This window comes from Pongo abelii, chromosome 10 (assembly GCF_028885655.2).
Source record: "Pongo abelii isolate AG06213 chromosome 10, NHGRI_mPonAbe1-v2.0_pri, whole genome shotgun sequence".
NCBI lineage: Eukaryota > Metazoa > Chordata > Mammalia > Primates > Hominidae > Pongo > Pongo abelii.
Window position 1 is genome coordinate 47,922,060 of NC_071995.2, and position 26,644 is coordinate 47,948,703.

General features: G+C 46.0%; 2 protein-coding genes across 7 annotated transcripts in view; both read right to left on the minus strand.

Annotated features, from left to right (window-relative positions):
• The window catches only part of CERS5 (ceramide synthase 5), a 38,250-nt gene extending 24,876 nt beyond the window's left edge, over positions 1–13,374 (minus strand). For all 3 annotated transcript variants that reach the window (XM_009247703.4, XM_002823211.6, XM_054527954.2), the window contains exon 1: positions 12,217–13,374. In XM_009247703.4, the coding sequence (XP_009245978.1) occupies positions 12,217–12,413 (197 nt within the window). In that variant the 5' untranslated portion in view covers positions 12,414–13,374. The remainder of the gene's footprint in view (positions 1–12,216) is intronic.
• Positions 13,375–20,517: 7,143 nt separating this feature from the next.
• The window catches only part of LIMA1 (LIM domain and actin binding 1), a 109,774-nt gene continuing 103,647 nt past the window's right edge, over positions 20,518–26,644 (minus strand). For all 4 annotated transcript variants that reach the window (XM_054527955.2, XM_002823222.5, XM_009247709.4 and 1 more), the window contains one exon: positions 20,518–22,801. In XM_054527955.2, the coding sequence (XP_054383930.1) occupies positions 21,793–22,801 (1,009 nt within the window). In that variant the 3' untranslated portion in view covers positions 20,518–21,792. The remainder of the gene's footprint in view (positions 22,802–26,644) is intronic.

Sequence of the window (26,644 nt, forward strand, 5' to 3'; positions counted from 1 at the left end):
GACAGAGTTTCGCTCTGTCACCCAGGCTGGAGGGCAGTGGCGCTATCTTGGCTTACTGCAACCTCTGCTCTCAGGTTCAAGTGATTCTCCTGCCTCAGCTGCCCAAGTAGCTGGGACTATAGGCGTGCACCACCATGCCTGGCTAATTCTTGCATTTTTAGTAGAGACGGGGTTTCACCGTGTTGGCCAGGCTGGTCTTGAACTCCTGACCTCAGGTGATCCACCCAGCTAGGCCTCCCAAAGTGCTGGGATTATAGGGGTGAGCCATCGTGCCCGGTCAGCATTTCTTAAATTTCTCAATTTTAATTTAAAATATGGCAAAGTTGAGGGTATATGTAACCCACATAAACAAAAGCTCCTTGGAGTCCTCAGTAATTTTTAAAAGTGAAAAACAATCCCTGAGAACAAAAAGTTACAATGTATTCTTCCAAGTAAATTCTTAAAAGAAGAGGATTCCCTGTATACAAGGTATTGCACTTTTCAAGATACCTGTATCACCAAACCCAACATTTCTTGCATGGTCTGTGCTCAAGTGATCTTTGCAGTTTCCTTTGAGGGCCATTAAAAAAAAAAAAATTGCCAGGCGCGGTGACTCAGGCCTGTAATCCCAGCACTTTGTGGGGCTGAGGCAGGCGGATCACAAAGTCAGGAGATGGAGACCATCCTGGCTAACACAGTGAAACCCCGTTTCTACTAAAAATACAAAAAAATTAGCCGGGCGTGGTGGCGGGCGCCTGTAGTCACAGAGTCACAGCTACTCGGGCGGCTGAGGCAGGAGAATGGCGTGAACCCCAGAGGGTTGCAGTGAGCCAAGATTGCGCTTGCAGTGAGCCAAGATTGCGCCACTGTAGTCCAGCCCGGGCGACAGAGCGAGACTCCATCTCAAAAAAAAAAAAAAAAAAAAAAATTGGCCCAGCCTGGGCAACATGGTGAAATCTTGTCTCTACAAAAAACATAACAATTAGTGGCCGGGCGTGGTGGCTCACCCTGTAATCCCCAGCACTTTGGGAGGCCAAGGCGGGTGGATCGCCTGTGGTCAGGAGTTTGAGGCCAGCCTGACCAATATAGTGAAACCCCGTCTCTACTAAAAGTACAAAAATTAGCTGGGTGTGGTGGCACGCCTGCAGTCCCAGCTACTCGGGAGGCTGAGGCAGGAGAACTGCTTAAACCTAGGAGGCAAAGGTTGCAGTGAGCTGAGATCACGCCACTGCACTCCAGCCTGGGCGACAGAGCGACACTCTGTCTCAAAAAAAAAAAAGGCCGGGCGTGGTGGCTCACGCCTATAATCCCAGCACTTTGGGAGGCTGAGGCGGGTGGATCACAAGGTCAGGAGATCGAGACCATCCTGACTAACACGGTAAAACCCCGTCTCTACTAAAAATACAAAAAAAAATTAGCCGGGTGTGGCGGCGTGCGCCTGTAGTCCCAGCTGCTGGGGAGGCTGAGGCAGGAGAATGGTGTGAACCTGGGAGGCAGAGCTTGCAGTGAGCCAACATCATGCCACTGCACTCCAGCCTGGGTGACAGAGCAAGACTCTGTCTCAAAACAAACAAACAAACAAACAAACAAACTATATATATATATATATATATATATATATATATATAGAACAATTAGTAGCCAGGTGTGGTGGCATGCACCTCTGGTCCCAGCTACTGGGGAGGCTGAGGTGGGAGGATTGTTTGAGCCAGGAGGTGGAGGCTGTAGTTAGTCATGATCATGCCATTGCATTCCAGCCTGGCTGACAGAGTGAGGCTTAATACATACATAAAAAATTTATCAGTATTAGTTTTTAATAGACAAAATATTGATAGATATAACTCATATAAACAAAAGCTATTTGGGGTCTTCAATAATTTTTTAAAATATAAAGGAGTCCTGAGAGCAAAAGATTTGAGAACCCACTGCTGTACAGCATAGGCATCTCAGGAGTCAAGAAGGAAATTATGTAGCTCGGCCTGTAGTTCCAGCTACCATGGAGGCTGAGGCAGGTGGACTGATTGAGGCCAGGAGGTCAAGGCTATAGTGACGTCAGGCCTGTGAATGGCCACTGAATTCCAGCCTGGGTAATTGTGACGGTTAATACTGAGTATCAACTTGGATTGAAGAATGCAAAACACTCATCCTGCACATGTCTGTGAGGCTGTTGCCAAAGGAGATTAACATTTGAGTCAGTGGGGTGGGAAAGGCAGAGCCACCCTTAATCTGGGTGGGCACCATCTAATCAGCTGCCAGCATGGCAAGCAGGCAGAAAAACGTGAAAAGACTAGACTGGCCTAGCCTCCCAGCCTACATCTTTCTCTCGTGCTGGACCCTTCCTCCCCTCAAACATCGGACTCCAAGCTCTTCAGTTTTGGGACTTGGACTGGCTTTCCTTGCTCCTCAGCGTGCAGACGGCCTATTGTGGGACCTTGTGATAGTGTGAGTTGAAACTTAATAAACTCCCCTTCATATATATATCCATCCTATTCTGTCCCTCTAGAGAACCCTGACTGATACAGTAATATAGCAAGATTCCGTCTCTTAGGAAGGAAAATTAAAAAAAAAAAGGAATTACTGTACTAGAGTTGCAACATCTCAAGCAGAAGTAGGTTTCAGAGTGATTCATTCAATAAACACTGAATAGCTAATATGAATGTACAAAGCACTGCATTAGATACCTACAGTTTCATGGGGGAGACAAGCCCATAAATAGAGCCCAATCTGAAGGTCATTCCCCAAAAATAGGGCAGTTCATTCAAGATCTCTGAAATGGTTCTCTTCAAATTCCAGCTGTGACCTGACAAACGTTTCTGACATTATTCACTTTACCTAGATCCTTGACTTCATTAAAGGCATACTACGGAGAATATTAGATGAGGAAAAAAGAAATTGTCCAAAAAAAAAAGATCAAACCTGAAACAATAATTGACACTATCTAGACAGAAGCAAAAGAATCTACTGTAGGCCAGGCATGGTGATTCATGCCAGTAATCCCAGCACTTTGGAAGGCCGAGGTGGAAGCATCACTTGAGCTCAGGAGTTCAAGACCAGCCAGGGAAACATGGCAAAACCTCATCCCTACAAAAAATACAAAAATTAGCCGGGCACAGTGGCACATGCCTGTAGTCCCAGCTTCTTGGGAGGCTGAGGTGGCAAGATGGCTTGAGCCAGGGAGGTGGAGGTTGCAGTGATACCAGATTGTATCACTGCACTCCAGCCTAGGTGACAGAGCGAGACCATGACCAAAAAAAAAAAAAAAAAATTCTGTAATAGATGTTTTTCTCAAGGAATGCATGTAGATTGCATCTTTTTTGTAAATCCAATCATTCTAATGTACTAGAAGAATTCTACTGAGAGGACACTAAAGTGAATTCAGGCCAAAGTGGTAGGATAAACCCACTTGTTCCTTTCATTAAACATATTTAGCTTTTTTCAATGGATAATTATACAACTTAATGCATTTGCTTAAAGTAGAAACACAAAAACACATAAGGGATAACCACTGATTTTGTTCCTCTCTCCAGGGTAGAAATCATGGTTTATTCACCTTTTAATCCTTGGCACATAGTTTGATACCTTTTTATTTATTTATTTTTACATTTATCTTGTCCAACTTCTAAAACCCATCACATATAGTTTGATATGACATATCCTAAGCTTTCAATAAATAGATGTTGAAGAATGAACAGATGAACAAATGGGTGAAAACTTAATTCTCAACTAAGAGGCAAAGTGTTTCATGGACGTGTGCCACTTGTAAGGATGAAATTAAAACTCAGCCTTATCCTCCTGGGTCATCAGATAACCTACCAGCTCGGTGTTTATCAAGTGTAGGAGATCACTGATTTCTGGGGAATCAGTACCTATTCAAGCTAACCGATTTCAGTCTATAACTGGAGATTGCCCTAAACACAACAATCTGATTTAGTTTGAGACACTTTATGCCTGTAATTGAGACTGCTTACTAATGCTGACAATACCCAAAAACTAAAAACTACAAGGAATATCCTTACAAGAAATCTTGTATTTTACAGAATAGATATAGTAAGAGTGTGATTTCTCTCAATGCCTTATCAGAGCTATGCAGTTCTGCATGGACATTTACCTACTTGACAAACTTTCTTACAGATCATTAACACCAAGAAGATATATGTAAAAAGGCAAAATTATAGAGCAATGCTTGGCTAGAAGCAACTGTCAGTCAAAGATTACTCAAGCGGCCGGGCGCGGTGGCTCACACCTGTAATCCCAGCACTTTGAGAGGCCGAGGCGGGCGGATCATGAGGTCAGGAGATTGAGACCATCCTGGCTAACACGGTGAAACCCCGTCTCTACTAAAAATACAAAAAATTAGCCACGTGTGGTGGCAGGTGCCTGTAGTCCCAGCTACTCGGGAGGCTGAGGCAGGAGAACGGTGTGAACCCAGGAGGCAGAGCTTGCAGTGAGCCGAGATTGCGCCACTGCACTCCAGCCTGGGTGACACAGGGCGAGACTCTGTCTCAAAAAAAAAAAAAAAATTACTCAAAATGGAATATGACCAGTCATTTGAATATTTCAGGAAATAATTTACATTTAAAAATCTTATTTTTACTAAAATGTCTTAGATTCATTGTTTAAAGGAACATCTAATACCTTTGCATCATCTTTTGATACTAAAAAATATATCAAGTGTGAATTTACATTAAAATTATTTTCTCAATTATTATTAATACTGTCTGAATTACTATCATCACCATCCAACAGAAATATAATGTGAGTCACATATGTAATTTAAAATTTTCTTTTCTTTTTTGAGACAGGGTCTCGCTCTGTTGCCCAGGCTGGAGTGCAATGGTGCGATCTTGGCTCGCTGCAACCTCCACCTCACAGATTCAAGCGATTCTCCTGCCTCAGCCTCCCGAGTAGCTGGGATTACAGGCGCCTACCACCACACCCAGCTAATTTTTGTATTTTTAGTGATGGGGTTTCACCATGTTGGTCAGGCTGGTCTCGAACTCCTGACCTCAGGTCATCTGCCCACCTCAGCCTCCCAAAGTGCTGGGATTACAGGCATTAGCCACCGTGCCCAGCCTGTAATTTAAAATTTTTTAATATCCACATTTTAAAAAGTGAAAAAGAAACAAGTGAAATTAATGCTGATAATGTATTTTGTTTAACTTGATATGTCAAAAGTACTGTCAATATGTAATCAATTAAAAATTGAGACCGGGTGTGGTGGCTCACACCTGTAATCCCAGCACTTTGGGAGGCCGAGGCAGGGAGATCACCTGAGGTCAGGAGTTCGAGACCAGTCTGGCCAACGTGGCAAAACCCCATCTCTACTAAAAATACAAAAATTAGCCGGGCGTGGTGGTACACACCTGTAGTCCCAGCTACTCAGGAGGCTGAGACAGGAGAATCGCTTGAACCCAGGAGGCAGAGGTTGCAGTGAGCTGAGATTGCGCCACTGCACTCCAGCCTGGGTGACAGAGCGAGACTCTGTCTCAAAAAAAAAAAAAAAGAAAAAAGAAAAGAAAAAAGGAAATAAATGGAAACATGCTCAAGAAAATGAATCACTACTCTTGTTGTCAGTTACATGACAGGCCAGCGAATGAGTCTGTTCAATCCCCACTGAGAGAACGGCATTGAGAAGGCTCTTTATACACCCCAGTGAGGTTGCCTTGACGTAATAAGAGAGAAGAGGGGATTGGAATAATGAATAAGCAGTGGTGAAAGCTCTCAGCTATCTCCTGTATAATTCACAAAATTACTTTCTTCTGGCAACATAAAGCTCCTATTATAATACCGTATTTAAAATAAATGAACCTATATAGATCTGATGGTATCAATATTGTCTCAAACTCCTACTTGATCCCAGGGAAAATATGCTCAAGGGACTAAATACTAAGTTTCAAACAATTTTATCTTTAAGATTCAGTTTAAGTCAGATCCAAGAGGCCTACTTGGACTTGGACCACACCTTGGACTATTCTTTCCCTAATCAGCACACAATATTCAAAGAAGCAACAAGTGGAAGACTTTCTTATCTCTCTTTTGATAGGTAGCAGTGGGTAGGCTGAGTGTGTATAAGAGGAGAGGGGAGAAAGAGAAGCTGTAGAAAAGTGTACAACATGCAAACACAGTGTGGTGAAATTTAACAACAGAAACAAAGAAATTATAATTTCGCCTCTCTTAAGCCAAATATCTATTTCAGACTGAAGAACTAGATTCTGGGTTACTCCTCAGGGCATCTGAGTGGACAAGAATAGACCCTTCTCAATCATTCTATAAATACTCACATGCTACACTGAGGCACTGTGCAAGAGTACAGTCCACTGCGATGAACCAGTCAACAGAGGCCCACAAAGGCAAGCCTCTGTGCTTTGGTGGGTAATAATCACCTTTCTGCAGTTCTTTAACAAAATAGCTAAATATGCTTAACTTATGGTCAGATGGCTTTCCAAGTCATCCCTATCAGGTGAGGCTACAGTTTTCTATAGGGAATATGGAAACTTAAAAAATATTTAATAAATGCTCAGTGTGGTTGATGAGAAGGAAAAGAAAGTAAGACCAAATTGTACCCTCTGTATTTATTCTTTGGGAGATTCCCGAAACACAAATAGAGACTATTTATCTAGGCACATAGTGTAAGACTCATTTAAATATGCAGTAATGATATGAAACAAACAAACAAAAAAGCAAAGTTGGCCAGATGCGGTGGCTCACGCCTGTAATCCTAGCACTTTGGGAGGCTGAGGCAGGTGGATCACTTGAGGCCAGGAGTTCAAGACCAGCCTGGTCAACATGGCACAACTCTGTCTCTACTAAAAATATGAAAATTAGCTGGGTGTGGTAGTGTGTGCCTGTACTCCCAGCTACTCGAGAGGCTGAGGCATGAGAACTGCTTGAACCTGGGAAGCAGAGGCTGCAGTGAGCTGAGATCAAGCCACTGCATTCCAGCCTGGGTGATAGAGTGAGACTCCGTCTCAAAAAAAGAAAAAAACGCAAAGTTCAAGTAAAAAGGATAATGTTAAATAACTAAGAACAGGATGAGTACAGATTTGTTCTTCTTTTTTTTTTTTTTTTTTTTGAGACAGAGTCTCACTCTGTTGCCCAAGCTGGAGTGCAGTGGCATGATCTCAGCTCACCGCAACCTCTGCCTCCTAGGTTCAAGCGATTCTCCTGCCTCAGCCTCCCGAGTAGCTGGGACTTCAGGCGCATGCCACCACACCCAGCTAATTTCTTGTATTTTTAGTAAAGACAGGGTTTCACCATGTTGGCCAGGCCGGTCTCGAACTCCTGACCTCAGTTAATCCACCTGCCTTGGCCTCCCAAAGTGCTGGGATTACAGGCGTGAGCCACCATGCCTGGCTGATTTGTTCTTTTTTTTTAAATGTATATGAAGTGTGTAACAGGAAATAAATTTGTTCTTCAAATACTAGAATACTAGAACAAGAGGTTAAATCTTAACACTGGAAAGGGGGTTTAAGGAATAGGAAAAGATGAATGGCCCTATCAAACAGTGAAAGAGCACTGGGCTGGGGAAAAAGACCAGTTGTATGTTGCAACCTCTGAAAAGCTGAAGGATGTTTCTAAGCCTTAGTAACTGTCTGTAAAAGGAGGTCGGAGTTCTAGCTTTTAACAGTCTATGATTACTACATAAATCATTTCTACAAACTAAATAGGTAGGATTTTAGAATGAGAAAAGGTATGCAAGGATTCTGGGCTCCGAAAAAAAAGAGAAAATGTAGGAAAGATGACTAATTGTCCCAATATACCTCTTTATTTCTCTCTCTCTTTTTTTTTTTTTGTGATAGAGTCTCGCTCTATTGCCTAAGATGGAGTGCAGTGGCGTGATCTCGGCTCACTGCAACCTCCACCTCCCGGGTTCAAGAGATTCTCCTGCCTCAGCCTCCCAAGTAGCTGGGATTATAGGCACATGCCATCACGCCCAGCTAATTTTTGTATTTTTAGTAGAGACGGGGTTTCACCATGTTAGCCAAGTTGGTCTCGAACTCCTGACCTCAGGTGATCCGCCCGTCTCAGCCTCCCAAAGTGCTGGGATTACAGGCATGAGCCACTGCACCCGGCCTCTCTTTCTTTAAGAGACAGGGTCTCACTCCTTTGCCCAGGCTGGAGTGCACTGGCGCTATCATAGCTCATTGCAGCTTTGAACTCCTGGGCTCAAGCCATCTTCCTGCATCAGCCTCCTGAGTAGCTGGGACTACAGATGAATGCCACCACATCTGGCTAACATTTTTATTTTTTGTAGAATCAGGGTCTCGCTATGTTGCCCAGGCTGATCTCAAACTCCTGGTCTCAAGCAATTCTCTCACCTTGGCCTCCAAAGTGTCGGGATTACAGGTGTGAGCCACCATGCCAGGCCCCAATATTTATTTATTTTTGAGACGGAGTGTCGCTCTGTTGCCCAGGCTGGAAGTCCAGTGGCACGATCTCAGCTCACTGCAACCTCCACCTTCCAGGTTCGAGCCATTCTCCTGCCTTAGCCTCCCAAGTAGCTGGGATTACAGGCGCCCGCCACTGCGCGGGGCTATTTTTGTATTTTTAGTAGAGATGAGATTTCATGTTGTTGGCCAGGCTGGCCTCAAATTCCTGACCTCAAGTGATCTGCCTGCCTCGGCCTCCCAAAGTGCTGGGATTACAGGTGTGAGCCATCACGCAAGGCCATGCCCCGATATTTTTGATATGCCTTCTATTGTATTCTACAAGTGGCTCTAGGCCAGGGGCAGTGGCTCATGCCAGTAATCCCAAAACTTTGGGAAGCTGAGGCAGGAGGATCGCTTGAGGCCAGGAGCTCAGGCCTCTACAAAAATTTATTTTATTTATTTTTTTGAGACAAGGTCTCACTCTGTCGCCCAGGCTGAAGTACCGTGGTTTGATCACGGCTCACTGCAGTCTCAACCTCCTGGGCTCAAGCAATCCTCCTGCCTCAGCCTCCCAAGTAGCTGAGACTAGAGACTATAGGCATGCACCATCACACCCAGCTAATTTTTAAATTTTTTTGTAGAGACAAGGTTTCACCATGTTGCCAAGGCTGGTCTCAAACTCCTAGGCTCAACTGATCTGCCCTCCTCGGCCTCCCAAAGTGCTGGGATTACAGGCATGAGCCACCATGCCCAGCCTCTACAATTTTTTTTTTTTTGAGACAGAGTTTTCCTCTGTTGCCCAGGCTGGAGTGCAACAGTGTGATCTTGGCTCACTGCAACCTCTGCCTCTCCAACTCAAGCAATTCTCATGCCTCAGCCTCCTGAGTAGCTGGGATTACAGGCATGTACCACTATGCCCAGCTAATTTTTGTATTTTTAGTAGAGATGGGGTTTCACCATGTTGGCCAGGCTGGTCTCAAACTCGTGGCCTCAAGTGATCTCCCTGCCTCGGCCTCCCAAAGTGCTGGGATTACAGGTGTGAGCCACCATGCCCCGCTCCCCCCAATTTTTTTTTTTTTTTAATTAGCTGGGCATAGTGGTGCGCACCTATGGTCCCGGCTACTTGGGAGGCTGAGGTGCGAGGATTGCTTGAGCCAAAGAGGTCAAAGCTGGAGTGAGCTTCGTGCCACTGCAGTCCAGCCTGGGTGAGACTGAGACCCTGTCTCAAAAACAACAAAAGAGTGGAGTGGTCTATTTTCTTTATGGAAGACCAGAACGGTAAAAGAGGAATTGGCAATTCAGCAGTGAATTATATTACCGAGGTAATGCGTCTTAAAAGAAACAAAATAGCAAGAGTGCTTCTAGGGTTAAACTTTGCTAAGAGCAAACATGAGACAAACAAGGTGCCTGTCCTTACTAGCCAAGAATTATCATACTAGAATGCTTTCAGCTCAGTATTCCCATCCACCTGTACTCCCCTGACACTGGAGCACCATAGAAACACTCAGGTAGAATCCCCACAGGTAAAGGATCCCTTTCAGCAGCTCTGCCAGGGGATATATGTCTTCAGCCATCTGAGGGAACACTTTGGAATCTGAAGAGATACGTAAGTTTATATAAAATGGGTGTTTATAAGCAACAAACTATTTCCTCTTACCACTAACAGGGGGACATTTCCATATTGGCACATATTTATATGAAAAGCAGATGTTTTTCTATGAAAATCACCTTTTTAAAAAAAATTTGTCCTGACTTGTGTATTTTCCTTTGTAGTCATTACATTGCCTTCCTCCTTTTTTTTGGCCCCCATATACAGAGACTACGGAAGAGAGTACCTGGATCTAGTTTATTCCAAAGACAGACAAGCAGTTTGTGCCTCCACTCCAGGATGACTAAATACAATGATTACACATAAAAAGACAAAACAAGGCCGGGCGCGGCGGTTCACACTTGTAATCCGAGCACTTTGGGAGGCTGAGGCGGGCGTATTACGAGGTCAGGAGATCGAGACCACCATCCTGGCTAACACGGTGAATCCCCGTCTCTACTAAAAATACAAAAAATTAGCCGGACATGGTGGCGGGCGCCTGTAGTTTCAGCTACTTGGGAGGCTGAGGCAGGAGAATGGCGTGAACCCGGGAGGCGGAGCTTGCAGTGAGCTGAGATGGCGCCACTGCACTCCAGCCTGGGCGACAGAGCGAGACTCCGTCTCAAAAAAAGAAAAAAAAGGAAAAAAAACCTTGCTACACCAAGTTCCTGAGGGCCAAGGAAAGCCATTTAGATCTTTGGGTTTCATTTGCTTCACTTAAGCATCTTTATTTTTGCACTTGAACGTCTGGCAGAGCATTTTGATGATGATACACAAATACTACGAATAAATGGATGAGTGACTAGCTAAATAGAACACAATATTTTGAAAGATTTGAGTCAAAAACAGCAGGCAAATCAAAGAAGCAATCCCAAACAGATGCTATCTTTCAGAAATTAACAGATTATCTCACCTGCAACATATTCCCATCCTAGAAAGGGCATTCCTGCATTACAATCATTTATGCTTGGATAAAGGCAAAACAAACAGATGTCCAAGAACCACCCTCATTACCTGAGGCCTATGGCAGAAACATGTCTCCTTTCTTGGAGTCTGAGTAGACTTGATCAAAATCACCCACAGGTATAAATTCACATTATAATATCACACACCAAAGCCTCAGTGAATATCTTTATCTTGGACAAACATATGATCCATTCACTTAAAGGTGAAATCATGTGGTTGAACAAAGTATATTGCAATTCTGCTAAACTCATTTAGAAGCTGGCTCAAGGCCGGGTGCGGTGGCTCACGCCTGTAATCCCAGCACTTTGGGAGGCAGAGGAGGGCGGATCACTTGAGGTCAGGAGTTACAGACCAGCCTGGCCAACATGGCGAAACCCCGTCTCTACTAAAAATACAAAAAGTAGCCTGGCGTGGTGGCGCTTGCCTGTAATCCCAGCTACTTGGGAGGCTGAGGCAGGAGAATCGCTTCAACAGGGGAGGCAGAGGTCGCGGTGAGCCGAGATAGTGCCATTGCACGCCAGCCTGGGCAACAAGAGCGAAACTCTGTCTCAAAAAAAAAAAAAAAGAAAAGAATCTGGCTCAATATAGCTGTCCTCTGATAAAGCCCTATGGCTCTCCTCCATCCCTTCGAACACTCCTCCTTCCATTTCAGGCCCCAAGGCCTGTTCTGCAACTAATCTGACATCTTTCCATTACTTTGGAAGCCTCGGGCTCCACCACACCCTATCCCAACCAGATTTCTACCCTCCTACCAACAAACGTGCATGAGTTGACATACCAAACCAACTCTTAGGGCCAAACTAATCCTGTTCCCCCCAATTCTCGGAAACTCAAGCGTCCTAACAAATCTTAAAGAGTCTGATGAATCCATTCCTTTCCCTTGGAACGTCTGGCCCTTGCGTTGACCACTCGGCTTCCATGGTCACAACTAGCTCTGGTTCTCCTGGCCCCTTCCTATCCCTCTTCGGGGCCTCTGCCAGAGCTCACACTGAACCTGTTTCCTCATCTGTAGGACCCTTGGAGGTTGGGAGGAGGCCTATATGAACCCCCCCAAGCCAACTTCGGATCTAACATTGAAGGGGCCCAGCATTCCCCTAGACCCTCACTCTTTCTCTTGCCCACGCCCCAAACTCCTTCTCCATCTAGGCTACCACCTGGCCCACGCGCCTAGCATCACCCGCCGCGGCCCAAGCTCCCCCAGCCCCTGCTTCCGGGCTTTCCTTGCAGTTCTGCTTCCGGCCCTCGGCCCTTCCCACAGCGGGGCGCCCCCGGCCCGCGCCCGGCCCCCCGAGCAGCTCGCTCCCGGGCTCTCACCGCTCGAAGAGCAGCCTCACGAAGAAGATGCCCGCCGCCAGCGGGAACACCGAGAGGATGTGCCGGCCGTGGGGGTAACCGTAGCCGTCGGCCGGCCCCTCCAGATCAGCCCAGCTCACGTTCTCGGGTAGCCAGAAGCGCTCGCTCCACAGCCAGCCCCACAGCAAGCTTAGGGGTCCCTGCGCTGCTGTCGCCATCTTACGCCCACCCCGAAGCCACCGCCGCCACCAGCGTCAGCTGCCGCCACAGCCAACGGAACCCGCGGGGAGGCGGCCCCAGGGCGGGGCCCGGCCGGCGGCCACCCCCTTCCGGCCCCTTCTGGTCACTGCCACGGATCCGCCCGCCTCCCTCGCAGGGCCGGGCCTCTTCACCGCCCATCTCTCCTCCCGGCCCACTTCCCTCACTGCAACCCGGGGACCGCCTCCGGGGAACCACGCCCCTTCCCGAGCCTCTGACTCGCCCAGCCCGGCCCTGGGGCCACGCCCCGGGTGGCCCTGGGCCCGCCCTTTTTTGCTGCTGGTCTCGGCCACGCTTCTACTCCTCCCTCACTCTTCCATCCAGCCACGGCCACACCCCTTATTTCAGGCCTAGCTCCTTTACGGGGACATTCTCCTTTCTCAGCCTGTTGGAATCGAATCCGTTCCGGCTCCCACCCAGGCGGTACCTCTGTCTCCACTCCCAGAGGCCAGATCGATCTCTCAGGTCAGGGCTTCTCTTGGATGTCAGCTGGTCCTGCCCACTACTGTCCGCCACTAGAGTTCTTTTCGCTCCCAACCTTTTCTTCCCTTCGTGCCCCGTGACCTCAGCCTACTTTCACTGCTTTATCCCTTAAAAATTAGTCACTTTTCCTCGGAAAAAATGGACTTAACAGTTTACAAAAGGCCGGGCGCGGTGGCTTACGCCTGTAATCCCAGCACTTTCAGAGGCCGAGGCGGGCGGATCACCTGAGGTCAGGAGTTCGAGACCAGCCTGGCCAACATGGCAAAACCCCGTCTCTACTAAAAATACAAAAATTAGCTGGGCCTGGTGGCGCTGTGCCTGTAATCCCAGCTACTCGGAAAGCTGAGACAGGAGAATCGCTTGAACCTGGGAGGCGGAGGTTTCAGTGAGCCGAGATCGCACCATTGCACTCCAGCCTGGGAGACAGACCAAAGACTCCGTCTCAAAATAAAAATAAAAATAAAAAAAGTTTACAAAAATCCTTTTATTCTTCTCTTGGAGAAAAGGAAATGGAAGAAAAACAAAGTGAAAAGGGAAGCACTCAAAAAGTATACGTAAAGGCAGGCCGGGTGTGGTGGCTCATGCCTGTAATCCCAGCACTTTGGAAGGCCAAGGCAGAAGAATCACCTGAGGTCAGGAGTTCGAGACCAGGCTGGCCAACATGGTGAAACCCACCCCCCCCCCCCGTCTCTACTAAAAATACAAAAATTAGCCGGGTGTGGTGGTGCATGCCTGTAATCCTAGCTACTCGGGAGGCTGAGGCAGGAGAATTGCTTGAGGCGGAGATCACAGTGAGCAGAGATCGCCATTGCCCTCCAGCCTAGGCAACAGAGCGTCTCAAAACAAAAACAAACAAAAAAAGGCCGGGCACGGTGGCTCATGCCTGTAATCCCAACACTTTGGGAGGCCGAAGCGGGCGGATCACAAGGTCAGGAGATCGAGACCATCCTGGCTAACACGGTGAAACCCAGTCTCCATTAAAATACAAAAAATTAGCCAGGCGTGGTGGCAGGCGCCTGTAGTCTCAGCTACTTGGGAGGCTCAGGCAGGAGAATGGCGTGAACCCGGGAGGCGGAGCTTGCAGTGAGCCCAGATTGCGCCACTACACTCCAGCCTGGGCGACAAAGTGAGACTCCGTCTCAAAAAAAAAAAATAGCCAATGTTTAATGAGGTTTCCTGTGTGCCAGGCACTGCATGGAACATTTTACGCAGGTTATTTCACTCTTTCACCCTGTAAAGTTGATCTTGTTATCCCCACTGGATAAGTAAACTGAGGTCCAGTGAGGCCAAACAACTTGCCCAAAGTTATGTAGGTAAGAAGTGGTAGCTAGTGTTAAGTCAAGTTTAATCTAAAGCTGCCTCCTTACATATTTAAGTTCAGCCTAAAGGTTTTATGTACATTGTGAACTGTAACAAGTGGAGGTGTAAATCGAACGTAGACCACACCTGTGCCAATCACTGATTTTTGGCCAATCAAATGTAGCCAACTGTTCCAACCACGTTCAAATGAGACAAACGCTGATCTGTAACCAATCTGGTTGTTTCTGTACCTCACTTTCCTTTTGCTGTCCATAAATCTTCCACCATGTGAATATGCTGGGTCTCTGTGGATATGCTGGGTCTCTCTGAATCTGCTGTGATTCAGGGGCTGCCCAATTTGAGAATCATACATTGCTCAAACTCCTTTAGGCTGGGCACGGTGGCTCACGCCTGTAATCCTAACACTTTGGAAGGCCAAGGCGGGCGGATCACAGGTCAGGAGATCGAGACCATCCTGGCTAACATGGTGAAACTCTGTCTCTACTAAAAATACAAAAATTAGCTGGGCATGGTGGTGCATGTCTGTAGTCCCAGTTACTTGGGAAGCTGAGGCAAGAGAATCGCTTGAACCCAGGAGGTGGAGGTTGCAGTGAGCCGAGATAGCACCACTGCACTCTAGCCTGGGCAAGGGAGTGAGACTTCATCTTGGAAAGAAAAAACAAAACAAACAAACAAACAAAACTCCTTTAAATTTGGCTGTTTTGTTTGTTTGCATGTTTTTTTTGTGAGAAGGAGTCTCACACCCAGGCTGGAGCACAGTGGTGCCATTTTTGCTCACTGCAACCTCCACCTCTGGGTTCAAGAGATCCTCTCTTCTCAGCCTCCCGAGTAGCTGGGACTACAGACACGTGCCACCACACCCGACTAATTTTTGTATTTTTTGATAGAGCCTGGGGTTTCACCATGTTGGCCAGGCTGGTCTCGAACTCCTGACCTCAAGTGATCTGCCTGTCTCAGTATCCCTGTTGGGAATGAAGTTTTTGGTGTTGAAAAAAAAAAAAAAAAAAGGGAACAAATGATCTCTCAGCAAGGAGAGCTTTACTTTCTGCAGAAAGGGTGCTGCTACTCAAAAGCTGTCTAGCCATGAGAGCACACCGAACAAAGGAGACAGAGTTATTTATAATATGAGGCATCTACCCTACTGCTGTGTCCATTTTCCATTGGCTGGAATAGGACCTCACATTGTATACTTTACCTGATTGGCTATTAGTTTAAAACTTTTTAAATTGGGTAAGGGGAACAAAACAAAGAAAGAAAAGGAAGTTGCCCAGGGATCGTTAAGGAAGCATCACCAAATAAGGAATGGCATGCACTGTGGGCTGGGGCTTGTCTAGTTCTGTCCAGGCACGCAGGAGCAAGCTAGGACAGCTGATTTGGAATACACACACACACACACACACACACACACAGACACACACACACACACACACACACACTAATAGTGGATAGCAATCTTATAGTAAGAAATTGTGACTTTTTATAATCTTTGAAGAACTTTCCCATTTTTCACACTCCCAAAGTGCTGGGACTACAGGCGTGAGGCCACTCCGCCCAGCCTAAAGTTTTTTTTTGTTTTTGAAACGGAGTCTCGGTCTGTAGCCCAGGCTGGAGTGCACTGGCGGGATCTCGGCTCACTTCAGCCTCCGTCTCCTGGGTTCAAGCTATTCTCTCCCCGCAGCCTCCCGAGTAGCTAGGATTACAGGCAGGCGCCACCATGCCCTGCTAATTTTTGTATTTTTAGTAGAGATAGTGTTTCGCTATGTTGGCCATGGAACTCCTGACCCAAGTGATCCACCCGCCTCGGCTTCCCAAATGGCTGGGATTACAGGCTTGAGCCACCACACCCGGCCGAATTTTTTTTTTTTTTTTTTTTTTTTTTTTTTTTTTTTTTTGAGACGGAGTCTAGCTCTGTCGCCCAGGCTGGAGAGCAGTGGCGCGATCTCGGCTCACTGCAAGCTCCGCCTCCCAGGTTCACGCCATTCTCCTGCCTCAGCCTCCCTAGTAGCTGGGACTACAGGCGCCCGCCACCACACCCGGCTAATTTTTTTGTATTTTTAGTAGAGACGGGGTTTCACTGTATTAGCCAGGATGGTCTCAATCTCCTGACCTCGTAATCCACCCACCTCGGCCTCCCAAAGTGCTGGGATTACAGGCGTGAGCCACTGCGCCCGGCCTAATTTTTGTATTTTTATGAGACGAGGTTTCACCATGTTGGCCAGGCTGGTCTTAAACTCCTGACCTCAGGTGATCCGTCCGCCTTGGCCTTCCAAAGTGCTGGGATTACAGGTGTGAGCCTCCGAGCCCAGCTGGTTAGCTTCATTTTAGTTCAGTGCCTCTCAAACTTTAGCATCAGCTCAGATATCAGCTTGTCCCATTTCGCACAAAGAGAGTTTCTTTAAGTTCTTGCACCCCATCCAGAGAGATTCTGCTTTCATGAGTTTGGGGGTAGGATCTATGAATTTGCATTTCCCATTTCTAACAAACTCATAGGCAATGCCACTGCTGCTGTTCTGTGAACCACTGCCTGAGGCCACTTCCATCCAAACCCAGGAATAGCTTCATGGTAACTACACTATATTAAGATACAGTTTTAAAGGGCTGGGCACGGTGGCTCACGCCTGTAATCCCAGCACTTTGGGAGGCTGAGGCAGGCGGATCACCTGAGGTCAGGAGTTCAAGACCAGCCTGGCCAACATGGCAAAAATCCACCTGTACAAAAATACAAAAATTAGCTGGGCATGGTGGCAGGTGCCTGTAGTCCCAGCTACTCGGGAGGCTAAGGCAGGAGAATCGTTTGAACCTGGGAGATGGAGGTTGCAGTGACCCAAGATTGTGCCACCGCACTCCAGCCTGGGCAACAAATGGAGACTCCATCTCAAAAAAAAAAAAAAAAAAAAAAAAAAAGATATATTTTTAAAAGGAAGTAATAAACCCACCCCATGGGATTTTCAATCAGCATCTCAAGGAACAGAGGACATACTAACTTAGCTTACAGGAACCACCAGTACACAATGATCTTGGTCCGAGACCCTATTCATGATGGTTTTTTTTTTTTTTTGAGATGGAGTCTTGCTTTGTCGCCCAGGCTGGAGTGCAGTGGCGCCATCTCAGCTCACTGCAACCTCCGCCTCCCAGGTTCAAGCAATTCTCCTGCCTCAGCCTCCCAAGTAGCTGGGATTACAGGTGCACGCCACCACATCTGGCTAATTTTTGTATTTTTAGTAGAGACGGGGTTTCGCCATGTTGGCCAGGCTGGTCTCCAACTCCTGACCTCAGGTGATCCGCCCACCTTAGCCTCCCAAAGTGCTGGGATTACAGGCATGAGCTACTGCGCCTGGCCCCTCTTCATGATTCTATCCCCAGAAAAATGAGCATGTACCAATTCCCAGTCTCTTGGCTATTGGGAAACATTGCTAATGAAATATGTAATGCAAAGCAAATTTACTTTCACCTTGCCCAAGAGTGATCCAGCAAGTCACTGGAACCAAGCTGGCCTTGTAGCAGTCATGAGCAGAGCCTCCTTAACCATCATAAGTCCCAAGCTGGCCCTTTTTTCTGCTTTACCAACAGAAAAGCTCTCATCACCCTATAGTCACCAGTGATATACCAGGTCCAAACAAGGTAGCCTTCATTTAGAGAGCTACAAGAACAAATGATTAATGCTTTTTCTGTTTGGCTGCTTTTGTTTTCTAAGAATGTTCGGTGTTATCTGGTCATTCTTTTGGCTAGGACATCTTTTCTTTATATTGACTCTGGAACTGTTCTTTTTCCTACTCTGTGCACCCATGATATGTCTATATCTTAGCCCTTGAAAGGCATAGAAAAGAGTTTGTTTGTTTTTTAGATGGAGTCTCACTCTGTTGCCTGGGCTGGAGTGCAGTGGTGCAATCTTGGCTCACTGCAGCCTCCACATCCTGGGTTCAAGTGATTCTCCTGCCTCAGCCTCCTGAGTAGCTGGGACTATAGGCATGTACCACCATGCCCAGCTAATTTTTGTATTTTTAGTAGAGATGCGGTTTCACCATGCTGGCCAGGCTGGTCTTGAACTCCTGAGCTTGTGATCCACCTACCTCAGCCTCCCAAAGTGCTGGGATTACAGGTGTGAGCCACCGCACCCGGTCAAAAAGAGTTCTTCTGAGGGTAATCTCAGTCCCCAAGTGGTGGCCCACTCAACTGATATCCACAGATACTTAAACTTTTTTGTATAAAGTCAATGCATAATGTGAGTACCATGTGGATGGATTAGAGTAAAACGCAAGTCACAGAAGTTCAAGCCAGGATTGGATATTTTATATCAGTAGGAGTTTTGGATTAAGTGCTCAGTGAACATGGATCTTTTTTTTTTTTTTTTGAGATGGAGTTTTGCTCTTGTTGCCCAGGCTGGAGTGCAATGGCACGATCTTGGCTCACCGCAACCTTTGCCTCCCAGGTTCAAGCGATTCTCCTGCCTCAGCCTCCCTAGTACCTGGGATTACAGGCATGTGCCACCACGCCCAGCTAATTTTGTATTTTTAGTAGAGACGCGGTTTCACCATGTTGGTCAGGCTGGTCTGGAACTCCCGACCTCAGGTGATCCTCCCGCCTCTGCCTCCCAAAGTGCTGGAATTACAGGCATGAGCCACCGCACCCGGCTTTTTTTTTTTTTTGAGACGGAGTTTCGCTGTTGTTGCGCAGGCTGGAGTGCTATGGTGTGATGTCCGCTCACTGCAACCTCTGCCTCCCGGGTTCAAGCTATTCTCCTGCCTCACCCTCCTGAGTAGCTTGGATTACAGGCATGTGCCACCAAGCCCGGCTAATTTTGTATTTTTAGTAGAGATGGGTTTTCTCCATGTTGGCCAGGCTGGTCTCCAACTCCTGACCTCAGGTGATCCGCCCGCCTCGGCCTCCCAAAGTGCTGGGATTACAGGCATGAGCCACTGCGCCCGGTCTGAACACGGATCTTTAAATGACTCAGTGGGGGCAAGAGCAGAAAGTAGTATCCTACCAACCACTCAGAAAACCAGGCAAGACTCTAGAAAACACAGGGATCCTGGAAAATGTAACAGATGACTTAAAAAGCATGCCTTAACTCTCCAAGGAAATCCACATTTCAACCCTACCAATTAAAAAGAAAGCCTTAACAATTGGGACAGTTGCCTCTACAGGCAAGGATATCAATCAATCAAAAATGCATCTGCCCACTTGGTGTGAACATTGATTTTTTTTTTTTTTTTTTTTTGAGACGGAGTCTAGCTCTGTCGCCCAGGCTGGAGTGCGGTGGCACGATCTCGGCTCACTGCAAGCTCCGCCTCCTGGGTTCACGCCATTCTCCTGCCTCAGCCTCCCAAGTAGCTGGGATTACAGGCGCCCGCCACCACGCCCGGCTAATTTTTTGTATTTTTAGTAGAGCTGGGGTTTCACCGTGTAAGCCAGGATGGTCTTGATCTCCTGACCTCGTGATCCCCCCGCCTCGGCCTCCCAAAGTGCTGGGATTACAGGCGTGAGCCACTGTGCCCGGCCAAACATTGATCTTAAAACAGCAACAACAACAACAAAAAAAAAAAGAAGAAAAAAAAGAAGCGCCAGGCAGGGTGGCTTACACCTTACGTAATCCCAGCACTTTGGAAAGCTGAGGTGGGTGGTTCACGAGGTCAGGAGTTTGAGACCAGCCTGGGCCAACATGGTGAAACCCCGAGTCTACTGAAAATACAAAAATTGGCCGGGAGTGGTGGCAGGCGCCTGTAATCCCAGCTACTCAGGAGGTCTGAGGCAGGAGAATCACTTGAACCCGGGAGGCGGAGGTTGAAGTGAGCCGAGATGGCGCCACTGTACTGTAGCCTGGGCGACAGAGCAAGACTCGGTCTACCAAAAAAAAAAAAAGGCATCTGCCTAAAGTGAAAAACAAGTCCATTTTCAGCAGAGACATTTGGAAATCCATTCAGCATGCTAGGCATAATTGTAAGGTGAATTATTCAATGTTGAGTGTTATAAACAATAAAAGCCACTAGATTTCGAATTGGTAAAATAGCTCATTTTGAATGCACATATTAATTCTCTTGCCAAGTTGCCTGCAATTTTCCAGAAAAACTTGTCTTCCTTCAGGGAGGATTGAAATCCAAGATCAGCCCAACACTACCATCTAGTGGTGAAATGTATTGAGGATGCTTCTCTTCAACTAAAACTTGAAAAAGTGGTACCATTTTTTTCTTCCCAAACTGCAAAAGTAGATCCTGAGAGACAGTAATAACGTAAGAAAATAATGGAAGAGAAACATTGAAAAGCTCAAATTTTAATTAAAATCTTTATTGAATAAAAATGTTTCAGACTAAGACTAAGAAAGCAGAACGTTTTACATCTCTAAAAAATATTAAAGCTAAATCTCTATAAATGCAGTATAAAGAAAAGCCTACAGCTTAAGACGCCTCTCCCTCCCATCCATACAATTTGAAATATCAACTGTGTACAACAAATGTACTCAAGTTTATAATGTCCCCAAACCTTAAGACTAGAAAATCATCCCAAGAAAAAGGCCTATAGTTGGTTTAATTTCACCCTGGGAATACTGTCTGTGATAAAAATCAATATATTTCAGAGCTAATAAGTATTTAAAAATTAGTGTCTCAAAAAGGGGACATCAGAAGGGAAATACAAGGTTTAGAGGTCTGAGCTCAAGTGGTGTAAGACAGTTCTTTCTTATTCCTTCTTTAAACTCTTCACTTTGCTCTAACATGGAAGATAGGGGACAGTGATCCCAAAGGTATTACTAAAATATTGCAGCTTTCAGTAAATTATGAGAAGCATAGATATCACCAGAAAAGAAAGCAATCATTTGGAGTACAGTAAATTCATTGGCAGATACAAAAGCTTATTTGGGAGACAGTAGATCTCTCCAAGCACCGAAGAGTGTAGGTTAGTTTTTCAATTGCCTCAAAAAGTGCTCCGTTGTATTATACCTCAGGATGTCAAGTTCAGGATATAGTTTAGAGAGCAGGACATAAAGTAGTAAATTCCTCATATATATCACAGCAAGAAAATTAACCTAAAAAAATTTAAAGACTAAATAATCTCTTAACAGGTAAATACTAAAAAATTAAATTGGTATTCATTTAAAAATATACAAACTGTGCCCTTTATACTAAAGTGCATTCAGTCGTAATGTTTAAGCCCCTAAATTCCTTCTGTATGTTCTCTAATTCCAAAATAGTGTGTAACAATATACTACTAATCATCTATCTACCTTAATATTGCCTTTTGGGAATACAATAGAATCTGGGCTATTATCAGGTGGAATATTTCCCCAGTTACAAGCCTTACAGCACTTATGCATATCATCACTGCTAAAATGAAGAATTTAACTGAAGTTATCTCTAGCATTTAGAATGTGTTGTGGTTTTTTTTCGTTTGTTTTTGATTTTAAGAAGGAATTCTTTTCCAAAGTTACTTCCAAGTAAATTACCTTTCATGCTGGGATACCTGCTTATGTGCATCACACTTTGACAAAGGGCAGTGGCTCACTAACACTAACATGAATTTAAGGCCCAGCATCATTGCACTTTGTCACTCTTCATCCTCATCCTCATCATAATACCGATTTCTCTTTATCTGTTCCTCCACAGAGAGCTCTTTGACCACTTCTCCCTCCCAGAGTTCCACATCCTGGGATTTCTGATTCTGAGTAGTGAATTCTTCAGCAAAGGTGTTGTCTACAAAACTCAACCAATTCGGAGACTTGGGTTCTTGTGGAGATTGTTGTTTGAGGAAGCTGTTATCATCTTCATCGGAGTGTGCACCATTTTCTACAAGATTCTCATTCTCCATCTCCAAACTATGACCTTCCTTACTTCTCTTCCCTGTCTCTCCTCCTTTAGATTCCTTGTTTTGCCAGGTTGTTTTTCCCACACTCCCATTCTTCTTAGAAGCCTTGGCATTTTCCACTTGTTTCCTTTCTGCAACTCTTCCACCCACAGACTCTTCACTCTGCTCTGACATGCTCCAGCCTTTCCTGGTAGATGGGGACACAGTTTTTGGGCTCTTGACAGAGGTGCTTTGCAATGAAGCTGCCACAGTGAATGGGCGGCTTCTTTCCTTCAGTGAAGAAGATCGTCTTAGCTTCTTCAGATCCAGATCGACATCCTCAGGAACTTCAGGCTTGCTGATTTCATCTTCAGGAGGCCATTTGGGCTTTGACACTTTGATCCCTTCCTCCAAGGTACTTCCTGAACTTCCAAGTTCAGTGGGGGGTGGCCAGGCAATCCTCAGCTTCTTGGTTTCAGCTGGCTTGTCTTCCTTCTCCTGCTGAGAGGAGGCTTTGGCTTCCATACTTGCAGCCAGGACACCCACCTTAGCAATAGGGGCATCTTCTACCCCTGGGCTGTGAGGGGTCTCCCTTGCATTTGCAAGCTGGGCTGGTCTCTCCAAAATCTCTTCGTTTTCATTTTTGCTTGCCCATAGATCCTTGTGTGGTCTGTGCCCAAAGCCTTCATCATAGTTGCCCTTAGATTTAAAGAGTTGATTGAAGTGAGGCTTACAATAGATTCTTCCGTGTAAAGATGCATATGTTCCTAGACTGTCATTAAAAGAAAAAGAGCATGAAGTTAGCAAATCTTCATATTCTCACTTATACCAGAAGTCTAAAATCTGGCAATTCCAGTATTTTCAGAAGATGCCAAGTAAGAAAAAGATCTTTAAAAGCCCTTCAGTGACCAGGAATTCCTTACCCCCATTTTAGCACATTTGTTTTCTTATCATAACACAAAGCACGGGTTGGGTGCGGTGGCTCATGCCTGTAATCCCAGCGCTTTGGGAGGCCAGGGTGAGAGGATTGCTTGAGCCCAGGAGTTTGAGACCAGCCCGGACAACATAGTGAGAATTCATCTCTACAAAAAATTTAAAAATTAGCTGGGTGTGGTGGCACGTGCCTGTAGTCTCAGCTACTTGGGAAGCTGAAGTGGGAGAATCACTTGAACCCGGGAGGCAGAGGTTGCAGTGAGCTGAGACTGCGCCACTGTGATAGAGCGAGACTGTCTAAAAAAAAAGAAAAAGAAAAAAAAAACAACAACAGTAATAGAAACTTTAAATCATTCTGAGCCTTGAGAGGAATGTGGCTATGCAACCTGGGTCACACAGCATGTAGCTGCAACTCTTTCTTTTCACTATAAATTATGAAGACCAAAGGGCACCAGAGATAAGACACCCTCAGATCACTATCCCTCCTTTGTGAGTGATAATCTTCCTTGGAATGTAGCAATCTGTACCCAATCAAATCACTGTGGTATATGCACTGGTCTTATATGAAAAATGTCATAATCTTTGCTAAAATTTCTATGTAAGTGAAACTTTAACTTTCTCCACTTTGGAATGCTGACCCCATTCATTTGGAGTCAGTGTTTCTGGGTAGGCATCATCAAGCTTTCGTGCTTGAATTAACTCTATTCTTAACGGTATATAAATACATATATATATTTTTTTTTTTCTTTTTCTTTTTCTTTTCTTGAGAGAATCTTGCTCTGTCGCCCAGGCTGGAGTGCAGCTGCACAATCTCGGCTCACTGCAACCTCTGCCTCCCAAGTTCAAGCAATTCTCCTGCCTCAGCCTCCTGACTAGCTGGGATTACAGGAGTGCGCCACCACGCCTGGCTAATTTTTGTATTTTTTTGTTTTGTTTTGTTTTGTTAGAGTCTCGCTCTGTCGCCAGGCTGGAGTGCAGTGGCATGATCTCAGCTCACTGCAACCTCTGCCTCCTGGGTTCAAACGATTCTCCTGCCTCAGCCTCCCGAGTAGCTGGGACTACAGGTGTGTGCCACCATGCACGGCTAATTTTTGTATTTTTAGTAGAGACGGGGTTTCACCATGTTGGCCAGGATGGTCTCGATCTCTTGACCTCGTGATCTGCCCGCCTCGGCCTCCCAAAGGGCTGGGATTACAGGCGTGAGCCACCACGCCCAGCCATTTTCGTTTTTTTTTGAGACAGAGTCTCGCTCTGTCGCCCAGGCTGGAGTGCAGTGACATGATCTCAGCTCACTGCAAGCTCCGCCTCCCAGGTTCATGCCATTCTCCTGCCTCAGCCTCCCGAGTAGCTGGGACTACAGGCACTCGCCACCACACCTAATATTTTGTATTTTTAGTAGAGACGGGGTTTTACCTTGTTAGCCAGGATGGTCTCAATCTCCTGACCTCATGATCCGCCCACCTTGACCTCCCAAAGTGCTGGGATTACAGGCGTGAGCCACCGTGCCCGGCCTCATTTTCATATTGTTTAATAGAGATAGGGTTTCACCATGTTGGCCAGGCTGGTCTTGAACTCCTGGGCTCAAGTCATTTTCTGGTCTTGGCCTCCAAGAGTGCTGGGATTACAGGCGTGAGCGACTGCACCCAGCCCTTGTTTTTTTTTTTTTTTTTTTTCAGTCTAGGTCTTGCTCTGTCACCCAGGCTGGAGTGCAATGGTATGATCATAGCTCACTGCAGCCTTGACCTCCAGGGCTCAAGTGATCCTCCAGCCTCACTCTCAGCCTCCCCAAATTTTTCATAGAGATGGGGTCTCCGGCCAGGTGCGGTCCCAGCACTTTGGGAGGCCGAGGTGGGCAGATCACTTGAGGTCAGCAGTTCGAGACCAGCCTGACCAACATGGTGAAACCCCATCTCTACTAAGAAATACAAAAATTGGCCAGGCGTGGTTGCTCACACCTGTAATCCCAGCACTTTGGGAGGCCAAGGAGGGCAGACTGAATGAGGTCAGGAGTTCAAGACCAGCGTGGCTAACACGGTTAAACCTCATCTCTATGAAAAATACAAAAATTAGCCAGGCATGTTGCGCACGCCTGTAGTCCCAACCACTCGGGAGGCTGACGCAGGAGAATTGCTTGAACCTGGGAGGTGGAGGTTGCAGTGAGCCGACATCATGCCACTGCACTCCAGCCTGGGCGACAGAGCAAGACTCCATCTCCGGAAAAAAAAAAAAAAAAAGAAATTAGCTGGGCGTGGTGGTGCCCGCCCGTAATCCCAGCTACTCAGGAGACTGAGGCATGAGAATCGCTTGAACCTGGGAGACAGAGGTTGCAGTGAGCTAGGATCACGCCACTGCACTCCAGCCTGGGCAACAGAGTGAGACTCCATCTCAAAATGAAAAACCAGATGGGGTCTCTCTATGTTACCCAGGCTAGTCTTGAACTCCTGGCCTCAAGTGATCCTCCTACCTGGGCACTCCCAAAATGCTAGGATTACAGGTGTGATCCTTATATCCACACCTAGATATAAGCTGTGATTAATAGAAGAATGGTGAGGAGTTGACAGGAGGTAGTTTTTCCCTAATGTCAGTCCTAGACAAGCCTTTAGGAGATTTCGTGTCTCTTGCAGGATGATCAATTTTATCTTTTTAAAGTTTTTTCCCTTAAGTTACGAACCATTCTGAAGAGTAACAAATGTTAAAGTGGGTATAAAACAGCAGCACTTCCACAAAAGAAATAAGGTGCTTTAGGCCAGGCACAGTGGCTCACGCCTATAATCTCAGCACTTTGGGAGGCTGAGGCGGGTGGATCACGAGGTCAGGAGATCAAGACCATCCTGGCTAACACAGTGAAACCCTGTCTCTACTAAAAATACAAAAAATTAGCTGGGTGTGGTGGCGGGCGCCTGTAGTCCCAGCTACTTGGGAGGCTGAGGCAGGAGAATCGCTTGAACCCAGGAGGCAGAGGTTGCAGTGAGCTGAGATCGCGCCACTGCACTCCACCCTGGGCAACAGAGTAAGACTCTGTCTCAAAAAAAAAAAAAAAAGGTGCTTCGGAGAAAAAATTAACATAGTGGGCAGCAAAAGAACCAATGAGTGGAAGTGACTGAGGTACACTTTGGCTGCGTGTTTGGAGAAGCTGTCTAGCTAGAGCTATCTAATAGCTAGAAATGTCACGCAGATGCCAAAACATCTTTCAAGAGTATTTTAGGAAGGATTGCTCAGGAAGGAAAGCTGGAGAAAGTGACATCTTGGTTACTTCCTTCTGTAAGACTCTATGATTAAAATGAGTTAATTTGGAATGTTTCTCCGATTTGTCACATTTATATTTGCACTTTGAGTTACTTGGAAGAAATGATATGTAACAACTATTTTCTCAGAAATAAAGTGAGGCAACATAGAGAAAAAGACATGCTCTCCAGGGGCTATTATTATTGCCATTATTATCATTTATACAGTGGTTAAGACAAGTAAGGGCTTAAACAAGTAACCTCTTGAGATTTCTTAACTTTGTGATTCTATGATACCAAGGGAAAACATTGTATTAAATTAGGTCACAGGGGGTTTTACCTGCAACTCATATTATTTAAGCTTCGGTCCTAACATGTAAATTAACATATCAATATACCAAGAAGCTCCAAACACCATCATTATTTGGTATGAAAGACCTGTCACTAAATGATGCTTT